The sequence below is a fragment of the Rhinoraja longicauda genome, chromosome 10 (genome assembly GCF_053455715.1).
Source record: "Rhinoraja longicauda isolate Sanriku21f chromosome 10, sRhiLon1.1, whole genome shotgun sequence".
In the NCBI taxonomy this organism is placed as follows: domain Eukaryota; kingdom Metazoa; phylum Chordata; class Chondrichthyes; order Rajiformes; family Arhynchobatidae; genus Rhinoraja; species Rhinoraja longicauda.
In genome coordinates, this window is record NC_135962.1 from 59,059,012 (window position 1) to 59,072,485 (window position 13,474).

The 13,474-nt window shown below is 41.8% G+C and overlaps 1 protein-coding gene across 4 annotated transcripts in view; it reads right to left on the reverse strand.

Moving 5' to 3' along the window:
• The window catches only part of LOC144597493 (serine/threonine-protein phosphatase 4 regulatory subunit 3), a 108,364-nt gene that overhangs the window by 31,463 nt on the left and 63,427 nt on the right, over window positions 1-13,474 (reverse strand). For all 4 annotated transcript variants that reach the window (XM_078406956.1, XM_078406957.1, XM_078406954.1 and 1 more), the window contains 2 exons: window positions 3,060-3,137; window positions 903-1,019 (listed from right to left, as the gene is read on the reverse strand). In XM_078406956.1, the coding sequence (XP_078263082.1) occupies window positions 903-1,019; window positions 3,060-3,137 (195 nt within the window). The remainder of the gene's footprint in view (window positions 1-902; window positions 1,020-3,059; window positions 3,138-13,474) is intronic.

Here is a 13,474-nt window from a genome sequence, read left to right on the forward strand (position 1 = left end):
AATATCCCATTTTCCTCCACAGATGCTGCCTGACCTGCTGCTTTCCTTCATTTGACAATAATGACTACTTGCAAGAAAGGCGTTGCACTAATCCTGAGGATTTTAATCATCATAGGGATTGGATAAATCAAATTGGCAGGGGTTGCATCGAGGATAAATGTAAAGAATCTACTCAGACGGTTTCTTGAAGTAATGCAATGTTGTGATTATCATTAGGAAACATATAGAAACCCCCCAAAAAATGACAAAAAAATATATTAGAGAAGGTAGAATATGAAAATACATAAACTGACAGCAAAGTAGAGGCATATAAAATGGAAAAATAAGTAAATAAAAATCAAGAAACTGTAGGTGCTGGAAATCTGAAAAAAAGTGGGTAAAGGAAAGGCAGATAGAATTTAATTCTGACATTTGTCTGTAAGTTAAACCAGGGCAAGACATGCACAGTGTGTCTATGGTAGAGCCCTGGAGGTTGTTGTAGAACAGGAAGACCTGCAATTATTATTATGCCGCATATAATAGCACATTTAGAAAAATAACAACAATCAAAAGGTGGAACCAAAATGTTTCGAAAATGTAAATAGTGTTTAGCAAATTTGCTACAATTCTTTGAACATGCAGTAAGGGAAACTTGTAAATGTAGTGAATTTGGATTCCAGAAGTAATTTGACAAGGACGAGTGAAAAGGGTTGAGAACAATATTTTGCCATCCTTTAACTCCTCCATGAGACGTGTTCAAGTCTGTGGGTCAGGTGAGAGCAAAAATGCCCTTCCCTCGGTTGATAGTCCCATAGTCATCGTTTAACTCCTTGAGAAAGTTTAGCCTGATAAAACACTGAATGCCTACTGTTAACTGTGGAAATGTACTCGTAGAAATGTACGTTCTTTGATTAAAAACTCACCAAAATAACCTCAAGGGCTGGCAAAATGCCCATATTTGATAACGTCTTGAAGAACGAATCTCTGTTTTGAGGTTGCAATGTTTGAGAAAATGCACAAAATTCTTTCAGAAAATTCACCTGAAACAAAAGCATATTATGTTTTGGTGATCAATTAATTCAAACAGCAACACTCATTCTGCTCATCCACAACACAGAGTGTTGTAGATACTGAAGATATTGTAGATACAGAGTCTGAAGAAGTGTCTCGACCCGAAACGTCACCCATTTCTTCTATCCAGAGATGCTGCCTGTCCCACTGAGTTACTCCTTGCATTTTGTGTCTATCTTCGGTGTAAACCAGCATCTGCAGTTCCTTCCTACACACGTCAAATCTGCTCAGCTCTCTACAGACACAGCGGCAGTCCTTAATTAAAAGTGGCACCAGCCACCTTTACTTCTTGCCAAAATAAATTAATTGGAAAAGGCCTGATAATGTTTTCACTTGCTGTAGACTTTCGCACTTGTACAAGATAGAAACTTTCAGGACAAGAGCTTGCGAGCAAGAGATTAAAAAAATAATTTAAAGTGGCTTGATTCATAAAGGCAAACAACAGCAAAATAAAGCAGCATAAACTAAACATTACAAATATTTTTTAAAAGGCCCATCTGACATGTGGCCATTTTCCCATTTTACTGAAGCAGTGCTGTAGGCTTGACTTGCCAATGTTTAAGCAATGAGCTCAAGCATCCGTCAGTATTCATTATCAAGGGTCTTGATGCAACAGCAAAATAAACCAGCACAAATGTTCAAATTAAACCTTTCAACGGTCTAAAAAGATTTATCTGCACTGTAACCTTTTTCCACTTCACTGAAGCATAGCTCGAGGCAACACGTGGCAATTTTGATGAATGAACTCAAACAGTAAACAGCATCTTCAGTGTTATGCACTCAAAACCCGATGCATGCTGACATAGATGTGCTTGAACAAGGCAGGTTAGGAATATGAAATGTTATGAGAGATCTTCACTGCCTGCAAATGCTCCGGGCAGTGTGAATAAAAAACAGTAAAATATGGGAAGTTTGTTTTGTTAGATAGAATTTTGGGGCGTGTATATGTTTGAGTGGAAATGATTGCATCAGAGCCCTTAAAGCTCAATTCCCACTTTTTGTAGCCATAGGGAGAAAAAAAAGGCTTGATAAATATTCAGAGAAATGGGAGGCAAGTGTATTTAATCTTGGTTTGCAGATGGTATCAGTTTAGTTTAGTGATGAAGCATGGAAACGGGGCCCTTTGGCCCAACGAGTCCATGCTGTTCATTAATCACTCATTCACACTAGTTTTATGTTATCCTACTTTCTCATCCACTTCCCACATCTAGGGGCATTTATGGAGGCCAATTAAGCTGCAAACCTGCACATATTTGGGATGTGGGAGGAAACCGGAGCACCCGGAGGAAACTCACGCGGTCACAGGGAGAACGTGCAAACTCCGCATAGATAGCACCCGAGGTCAGGATCAAACCCGGGTCTCCGGCCCTATGAGGCTGCAACTCTACCAGCTGTGCCACTGTGCAGTCATCGAATACAGATACTTCCACAGAATACATATACATAGGAACATCAGTCAGAGAGTTTTTCAGTCAGAGAGTTGTGAATCTGTGGAATTCTCTGCCTCAGAAGGCAGTGGAGGCCAATTCTCTGAATGCATTCAAGAGAGAGCTGGATAGAGCTCTTAAGGATAGCGGAGTCAGGGGGTATGGGGAGAAGGCAGGAACGGGGTACTGATTGAGAATGATCAGCCGAATGGCCTCCTCCTGCACCTATTGTCTATTGTCTATATCATTATGCTCCCAAATATAATTTGGGGATTTGAGGAAGAGTCAGATACTCTCACCACACTGAAGCAGCATCTGGATGAGCCTTTAAATTGCCACAGAAAAGATATGGGCCCAGTGTTGGCAAATGGGATTAGTACAGATGGGTACTTAATGGTAGATAGGGGCATGGTCACAAAGGGTCTGCTTCTGTGTTGGATGGTTATTTACCACTGTAATATTAATTTATATTTCTGGCCCAAGAGATAAGTGCCACCCACAAATGCAGCTACAGTGTTATGCTTGAACTGTGTGGAGTAACCCCAATGCCTCTTACATACACTAAGCAACGCGTACACTTACCAGTTCCTGTCGTTTGTCATCGTCTGTGCTATCATCCGTTAACTGTGCAAAAAGTTCCGTCAAGAACTTCTCATCTTCCTGGAAGTTGTTAAAAACAAATGCAAGATATACTAATAAGTTAGACAGAAATCTACATCTAACCAACAGAACCGAGCTGTTTACACTGCAGGAGAAATCCTTTTTTAGCACGCAGTAAACCCACATACCCATGACCAATACAATGGTGAGAAATAGATTTATACTTCTAATATATAATCATTGCGGCAATAGAGATTCTATCACTCAATGGCACTAAATACATTTGGCTGTAGATGTATCGTCAGTTATATTGATTTTCAATTAGATTCCTAAAGAAATATATTGAAGTAGTTATGGCAATAGACCAACAACTTTGAAGTTACAAGCTTGAAATGAATCGACAAACAAATCTGGTGATTTTGGGAAAACAACATTAAAACCAAATCACAAAATAACCACACAAGCAGTCAAATTACCATAAAATATTCACTCATGCTTTTTTTTTGGGAAAAAACTCCTCGCCCTCACCTGGTTTGTTTATACATGAACGTAAAGTTTGTTTGAGACAACCAACATCGCGAACTGATATAGACACACAAGTAGATGGGATTATGGTCATGTTACAAAGCTATTAAATGTTTCAAGAGCAACCAATTATGATTAGCAACTGTACTTGCTAATGGTTTTAAATATTCATTAAAAATTGGAACAACCAGACTTGAAAAGTGTACAGCACTTAAATTTTGAAAGTAATTAACCATGTCACACAGTACTGTCATTATGATTTTAATAAAGTTAAATGGAGTATAAAATATTCATATTATGTCCCTCTATGGCATGTAAAACACACAGCAACATGATTGTTGATTTCATTTCCTGCTACTACAGATCACTTTCTGACACCAGGGTAAAGTTCTAATAGGTAATTATGAAAGAAATTTAAGCCGTGGTTGGGGGATTGAATTCAATTTTTACAAAAGCGTGAACTTGCATTGAAAAAATATAGGCAGGGATAGGTCACACAAGCCTGCTCCAACCGCTCAGTTACATCCTAGCCTCAAGTCCATTTCTCCTCCCAATTCCGTAGCATTCAGATTTTTTTTTAGATTTAGAGATACAGTGCAGAAACAGGCCCTTCGGCCCAACGAGTCCGCGCTGTCCAGCGATCTCCGCACATTAACACTATCCTACACCCACTAGGGACAATTTTTACATTTGCCCAGCCAATTAACCTACATACCTGTACGTCTTTGGAGTGTGGGAGGAAACCGAAGATCTCGGAGAAAACCCACGCAGGTCACGGGGAGAACGTACAAACTCCGTACAGACGGCGCCAGTAGTCAGGATCGAACCTGAGTCTCCGGCGCTGCATTCGCTGTACGGCAGCAACTCTACCGCTGCGCCACCGTGCCGTCCCCTTCAAAACCAACTGATCTTAAACATAAATGCACCATAACCCACTGAGGAAAATAATTTACAAAATAATATTGGAATAGCTGAATTCTTATTTACGCTAGATGCCCATTGAATATATTAACGTCTCCCAAACCATAGGAACAATAATATTTCCAAAGTGTATGCGCAAAGGATGATGTGTTTGATGCATTTCTCAAATTATATATATATTTCAACAGAAATTAATACAAACAGCTAATATTTCTTTGGTTCTGTAACAAATTTGGAATACTGGTAGAGAAGCATCTTCGAAAGTTTAGGATCGAGCTGAAGAATAGAATTCACCAAAGCACCTGCCTACCTGGCTAATAAATTAATGTCATAACCTTCCTGAATTTGGCTGAAATTTTAAAATTACTGAAACCAGCCGAAGACACAATAGACAATAGGTGCAGGAGGTGGCCATTCGACCCTTCGAGCCAGCACCGCCATTCAATGTGATCATGGCTGATCATTCTCAATCAGTACCCCGTTCCTGCCTTCTCCCCATACCCCCTGACTCCGCTATCCTTAAGAGCTCTATCTAGCTCTCTCTTGAATGCATTCAGAGAATTGACCTCCACTGCCTTCTGAGGCAGAGAATTCCACAGATTCACAACTCTCTGACTGAAAAAGTTTTTCCTCCTCTCAGTTCTAAATGGCCTACCCCTTATTCTTAAACTGTGGCCCCTTGTTCTGGACTCCCCCAACATTGGGAACCTGTTTCCTGCCTCTAACGTGTCCAACCCCTTAATAATCTTATACGTTTCGATAAGATCTCCTCTCATCCTTCTAACATTTTTTCCCCTCCAATTTGTATTTCAACACGCTATTACATCCAGCCACATGAAACCGTTCACAAGAAAAATGAAATTTCTGGCAAGTCTGTTCAACTGTTGATAAAATCCAATCCAATTCAGAGGTCTGACGCCAGTTTTCATATTTAAATGCATAGCAATCCAATCTATACAAAATTAAACTGATCCATCATTATTCTAAAAGCATTGTTTTCAAGTTGACTTGAAACACTTCTCATCCAATGAAGTTTTTTTTATGAAGTGTGAATGGTAGATAATCAATTTCAATGGTGCACGTAATACACTGATGAGCCAAAACATTGACCACCGGCCTAATATGTTGTTGGTCCTCCATGTGCCGCCAAAACAGCGTTGACCCGCCGAGGCATGGGCAGGGGTCTTGTAACCCCTGAAGGTGTCCTGTGGTATTTGGCACCAAAACATTAGCAGCAGATCCTTCAAGTCCTGTAAGTTGCGAGGTGGAGCCACCGTGGATCGGACTTGTCGATCCGGCACATCCCACAGATAATAATAATAATAATAATGCATTACATTTATATAGCGCTTTTCTAAACACTCAAAGACGCTTTATAAGGTTTACTAAAACATAAAAGAAAATAAATAGATAAATAAGTAAACGAACAGAAAAGGAAAAAGAAGGTGAGGTGACGGTCAGTGATTGAAGGCAGTGCTGAACAGATGAGACTTCAGTGATGTTTTGAATGTGGTGAGTGAGGAGGAGTCCCTGACGGTTTGGGGTAGTGAGTTCCAGAGTGTGGGAGCAGCGATGGAGAAAGCTCTGTCCCCCCAGGATCTGAGTTTGGTCCGGATGGGGGGGGGACAGGAGCTTAGCAGAAGCAGAGCGGAGGTTACGGGTTGGAGTGTGTCTGTGGAGGAGGTCAGTCAGGTAGGATGGGGCCAGGTTATGGAGGGCTTTGTAGGTCATGAGGAGGATTTTGTACTGGATTCTCTGGGGGATGGGGAGCCAGTGGAGCTTGTAAAGGACGGGGGTGATATGGTCACGGATCGGGGAGTGGGTGAGTAGACGGGCAGCGGAGTTCTGGATGTGTTGGAGTTTGTTGATGATTTTTGAGGGTGAACCATAGAGGAGGCTGTTGCAGTAGTCCAGACGGGAGGTGATGAAGGCGTGGATGAGGGTTTCTGCAGCTGTGGAGGGGAGGGATGGACGGAGACGGGCGATGTTTTTGAGGTGGAAGAAGGCTGTCTTGGTGATGTGTTTGATGTGTTTGTCAAAGGAGAGGGTTTGATCAAAGATGATTCCAAGATTCCGGATGTGAGGGGAGGTGGATACTGGAAACCATCAATATTGAGGGTGAAGTTGTGGGTGGATTTGGTGAGGGTTTTTGGTCCAATGATGATGATTTCAGATTTATCGCTCAAACGGATTGAGATCTGGAGAATTTGGAGGCCAGGGCAACACCGTGAACACTTCATCATGTTCCTCAAACCATTGCCGAACAATGTGTCCTAGATACCATATTCAACCAAACGCTGCCTTGATGTCAAGGGCAATTACTCTTGCTTCCCCTCTTTTGTCCATGTTTAATCAGAGGCTGCGATAAAGTCAGGAGCAGAGTGACTTTAGCAGAATCCAAACCAAGCTGCTGCAAACAATATGTTGCTAAGCAAGTGCCGCTTGATAACACTATTGATCACCCTTTCCATCACCTTGCTGATGATCCAGACGAGATTAAGTGAGCAGTAACTGACCGGGGTTAATTTGTCCTGCTTTTTGTGAATAGCTGGGGCTCAAACACCATTCGGAGGTATTCTACAGGCCACAGGTTGCCAACTTGAGAAAGACCAGCATGTACCTTCTCTTTGCTTTCTGCACCTTAACCAATTATCAATCTGTGTCAGTATATTACCCAAATACAGTGAGATCTGACCTTGTTGACCCAGAATCCAAAGACGTACAGGTATATAGGTTAATTGGCTGGGCAAATGTAAAAAAAATTGTCCCCAGTAGGTGTAGGATAGTGTTAGTGTGCGGGGATCGCTGGGCGGCGCGGACCCGGTGGGCCGAAGGGCCTGTTTCTGCGCTTTATCTCTAAATCTAAAATCTAAAAAATTTAATCCCATTACAATTCCAGCAATTCCCCAACTATTGATGTGAAGCAAAAAGGTTAACGATCCACCTTTTCCCTCATTCCTCGCCTAAATCGTCAGGCCAAACTTATTATCTTGTAATCTGGAAGAACACTTTTTAATTCCCAAACCTTTATATGCCACTTAAATATGTATGAACTATCAACATCGATGCAAATGGCAGGATCTTTGGCAGTGAAAGAATTACAGCACTGAAATAATTGAGAATAACATGTTCAAATGTTGTAACAGGGCTTGGATATAAAACTTAATAAGTGTTTCTTAAAAGCAACTGAAAAGGGGGAAATAATTTTCATCCAAATGTGGGGACAAAGATATAATGTTTTAATACATATATATATATGATATATTATATATATATATATATATATATATAATATAAAGATATAAAGATATAACAAAATTATGGCCAGGTGCCAGCATGCCTCAGTTTAGATCTCAGCTGAATATGTACAGACCAAAGGCAATGCTGCAAATGTGGCTAATTTTGTGCTCTTGATGTACAATGTGGTCACTCAAATTCTAGTCGCTGCTGCTGTAATGCTTTGCGCATTGAATGCTGTAATGTCGAAGGTTCAAGATTGGTTAGTTGATTAGTTTAGTTTAGAGATACAATACAGAAAAAGGCCCTGCAGCCTAGAGTCCACACAATCCCCACACATTAACACTATCCTACACACATTAGGGACAATTTTACATTTGTACCAAGCCAATTAACCGACCAACCTGTACATCTTTGGAATGTGGGAGGAAATCGAAAATCTCGGAGAAAACCCACGCTAGGTAAAAGATAGGTTAATAAAGGCAAGTGCAGGAATTACACTTTCAAACTTTAAAATTGGTTTTGAGTGATTCTCACGGCACTGGAGTATCAGCAGAGTTGTCTGTGTTAGATTCTGCACAAACACTCACATTAATATACAACATTAGCTTCTTCTCCACTGCAACAAAGAATCAAAGCAGTGATCTATTATCAACTTCACTGGAAAGCCAAAGCTCCAGGTTCTGGAAGCAGGCTTTTCTCTGAGCTCAGCCACAACACATCGGGGAGAGCAAAATTATATTAACGTTCAAGGTAAATATGAAAGACTGGAATATCTACACCAACTTGCGAAAGATTATCGCCCAGGTCTGCCTCACATAATGACAATAGGAAGAGTACAGCATGAAGTAGATCATTCAGCCAGACACTGCAGACCAAGGTGCCTACATGAGCTGTACTATTTATCAGTTTTTGGTCCATATCCCTATAAACTAACCACATACCTATAAAAAATGCATTTTAAACGTAATAATTGTATCCACCTCCACCACTGCCTCTGCCAAGTCATTCCATATGCCCTGTTTTAGGCTGCCCTCGTAGAGGAAAAGTCTGACCATTTACCTCATATATGCCCTTCGTGACTTCACAACCCTCCATCAAGTCACCCTTCAGTCTCCGTTGTTTCGGGGAAATCAGACACAATCAAACCCAGATTTTCCTTATAACTCAAGCTGTCCAGTCCCGGCAATATCCTTGTGAACCTTTTAGAGTCCTAGAGTCTTACAGCATAAAAACAGGACATTCCACCCTACATGTCCCAGCTGCACTAGTCCCACCAGCCTGCATTTGGCCCATATCCCTCCAAACCTGTCCTATCCATGTACCTGTCTGAAGAAGGGCCTCGACCCAAAACTTCACCGATTCTTTCTCTCTCTCTCGAGATGCTGCCTGACTCGCTGAGTTACTCCAGCATTTTGTGTCTACCTTCGATTTAAACCAGCATCTGCAGGGTTTTTTTCCTATCCATGTATCTGTCTAACTATTTCTTAAAATGTTGTGATAGTCCCTGACTCAACTACCTCCTCTGGCAGTTCATTCCATACACCCACCACTCTGTGTGGAAAAGTGCAAAAGTTATCCCTCAGATTCCTATTAAATCTTTTCCCCTTTACCTTAAACCTTTTCTGCACCCTGTCCAGCTTAATAAGATCATTTGTACAGCAGGGTAAGCAGATTTGCAGACAATATTCCAAATGTGGACTCAGCAACGTCTTGTGCAACTGTTGTGGAAGCGGTCAGTAAACAACGGGATGGCGGGACTGTCATATGAGGAAAGATTGGAAAGACTGGGTTTGTATTCACTGAAATTTAGAAGGGTGAGTGGGGATCTTATAGAAACGTATAAAATTATAAAAGGACTGGACAAGCGAGATGCAGGAAAAACGTTCCCAATGTTGGGGGAATCCAGAACCAGGGGCCACATTCTAAGAATAAAGGGGAGGCCATATAAAACTGAGATGAGAAAAAACTTTTTCACCCAGAGTTGTGAATTTGTTGAATTCTCTGCCGCAGAAGGCAGCAGAGGCCAATTCACTGGATGAATTTAAAAGAAAGTTAGATAGAGCTCTAGGGGCTAGCGGAATCAAGGGATATGGGGAGAAGGCAGGCACAGGTTACTGATTGTGGATGATCAGCAATGATCACAATGAATGGCGGTGCTGGCTCGAAGGGCCAAATGGCCTCCTCCTGCACCTATTTTCTATGTTTAACCCAGACCTGCCAGTTCCACTACCACCTCAGACAGTTGATGAAATTCAGAGTCTCTCTGAGGATCCTTCAGTGCTTCTACTCTGGGGCTGTAGAAAGCACCTTGTGCGGGAACATCACAATCTGGTTTAGGAATAGCTCTGCCCACGACAGGAAGGCTCTGCGGAGAGTAGTGCGTTCGGCTGAACGCACCATGGGAACTACACTCGCCCCCCTTGCAGGACCTGTACATCAGGAGATGCAGATCCAGAGCCAGCAACATTATGGGGGACCCCTACCACCCCAGCAACGGACTGTTCCAGATGCTACGGTCAGGCAAACGCCTCCGCTGTCACGCTGTGAAAACAGAGACGATGAGACGGGGTTTCTTCCCACAGGCCATCAGGACTGTTAACTCTCATATCACCAGGGACTAATTAATTTACTGTATTAATTTATTTTTTGTGTTAACATGTTTTTTTCTAGTCTGTTTTGTAGTTTAGCACAATCCGCAGGCGTCGCCACTTTCATTTCACTGCACATCTTGTATATGTATGTAACAAATAAACTTGACTTGACTTGAGGTGTATGTTCAAATTGCAGTACATCCTAATTAACCATTTAACACATCCTCTACTCTAAAGGATAGTCAATGAGTAAATAAAGAATTTACATAACCTGACATTATTTTTGTTCAACAAGTTTGTGCAAACAGGAGATCTGATTTCTGATTTCTGTGGGTCAGAAACTCTAAGCGTTGTAAGGCACCAGGAGGAGGCCATTTGTGTAATTCAAACTGCTCGACTTTATACCCTGTCATGAATTTTCTATTTATCTTTACAAACTACTGAACGACCAACAAAGTACTGATATTTTGTATTGAGAAATAATCTCCTCCACTCCACACTAACCTACTCAGGACATAAAGATTTGTACCAAGAATACGAATCCACTTTCTTCTCATCATCCCTCAAATTCTTCTGCTTATGTAACATCCACTTCAGCCAAAATTTGATACACTTTCCCCTATCAAGTTTCAGAGCGTCATCACTGATCTATAATTGCTTTTAGTTCTATCCCTCCTTACCTTCAATTGAAAGAACATCAAAACTCACATCCTTCCTCCACCTTCCACCATTTATTTAAGGTTGTTCTTGCTATTGAGGGCGTGCAGCGTAGGTTTACTAGGTTAATTCCCGGAATGGCGGGATTGACTGTTGAAAGACTGGAGCGACTAGGCTTGTATACACTGGAATTTGAAAGGATGAGAGGAGATCTTATCGAAATGTAGAAGATTATTAAGGGGTTGGACACGTTAGAGGCAGGAAACATGTTCCCAATGTTGGGGGAGTCCAGAATAAGGGGCCACAATTTAAGAATAAGGGGTAGGCCATTTAGAACTGAGATGAGGAAAAACTTTTTCAGTCAGTGAGTTGTGAATCTGTGGAATTCTCTGCCTCAGAAGGCAGTGGAGGCCAATTCTCTGAATGTATTCAAGAGAGAGCTAGATAGAGCTCTTAAGGATAGCGGAGTCAGGGGGTATGGGGAGAAGGCAGGAACGGGGTACTGATTGAGAATGATCAGCCATGATCACATTGAATGGCTCGAAGGGCCGAATGGCCTCCTCCTGCACCTATTGTCTATTGTTGTGTAAATTTTTAAAAAGTAATACCTTGGTAGCCTTATCCTTTCACAACCGTAATCCTCCCAACCTCCTAGCGTCTGTAACCTTCCCCTGTGGGTGAGGTGGAAGGAGATAAGCAAAGTCTCAGAAGTTAAAATCTACAATGTATCACACGTGAGATACGACAGGAGGATGCCAATCTTCAATTAAATCAAACACGTAAACTACCTCCGGCAGTGAAACATGGAAAATCCATTCAAAGTAAAAAATTACTTTGGTGTTTTTCCAGTCACAAAATAATTTTACTTCTACACTGATGGTGAACCAAGAAATCAGGGTGGCTCAGTGGTAGAGTTGCTGCCTAACGGGTTCGCTCCTGACCATGGGTGTTGTCTGTACGGTGTTTGTACGTTCTCCCTGTGACCGCGTGGGTTTTCTCCGGCTGCTCTGGTCCCCCCCCCCCACAGATGTGCAGGTATGTATGTAGGTTAATCAGCCCTCTGTAATTTGTTCCTCGTGTGTACGATAGAACTGGTGTACGGGTGATTGTTGGTCGGCGCGGACGTGGCCCAAAGGGCCAGTTTCCACCCTGTATCTCTAAACTAAACAGCTTTTCATAAAACCAAATACAAGAACATTCCCGTTTAAGATGGATTGCACAGCGAGAAGTATAAACAGAGATAAGTTTGAAGTGGCTTCTAAATTCAGAAGCAATATTCACAATATAATAAGTGTTAAGCATTGCGATCTTGCCAAGTTAGCATATATCATCGCTACTCATGAAAACAGTTTGCACTATTAATAAATGCTTCTGGTGTGCTGCTTTTAACACCACAAATTGGGCTCAATGCCATCAAAAGTCTTGAAATATTAGTGAAGACTATTACCTCATTCCAACATTAAAACGCGTCAAGTTTTTACAAGGACAAAGATCCACATTTACACTGCCGAATACTTTTGAAACAATTCAAAAGCTTCACAAAGCTCATATTAAAGCACACTGAAACACCCATAAGGAAACTTATATCAAAACTTAATTGCATGTCTATTTAGTATCACTGTATTAAACCTCTCATTTCATCTGTCTACTGTCCCCATCTGCCTCAAGGAAGCCTTGAGTCCCCAAATGTAAGGTGACTTTACTGACAATCACCCAGTCGCTCCAACATCGACCATGATGAGGTGCTCTGACAGACTGGTAATATCCCGCATCCGTGCCAGCCGTCCGGACATTCCCGACTGTTTGCAACTTGCGTGCAGGAAAAATAGGACTGTGGAGGATACCATCTCCCTTGCAACTCATTTAGTTCTGGATCACATTGACAATAAAGAACATCTAACTGACCATCTATCACACGTTCACACTAATTCTAGATCATTCCACTTTTGCATCCACTCCCTGCACAATTTGGGGCAATTTTAAGGAGGCCAATTAACCTACAAACTCGCATGTCTTTTCGATGTGGGAGGAAACCTTGGCACCTGGAGGAAACTCCACACAGACAGCACCCAAGGTTAAGATTGAACCCGGGTCCCTGGCACTGTAAAGCAGCAACTGTACCAACTGTGTCACAACAAAAATTATTCTGACAGGATGCATTTCAGCCTGGATGCAACTCAGCTTTCTGTTCTTGACTGCCTGAACACATCCCAATGATATCCATCGCAGGCTTCAAAGCGCTGGAAGTATTGTTAAGGTCCAAGTATTACCCAGGCCATTCCCTCTACCTTCTGGGAGAAGATGAAGAGCTTGAAAGCTCAGATGTCCAGACTTAAGAATGGTTTGTTCTCCATTGCTATCAACTCCTGAACCAATCACCCGTTGCACACTCCCTTCCTGGAGGTGCTGCCACATCCATTTACACTACCTCATTCAGTCATTGTACTGTTTTAAATCGCATTA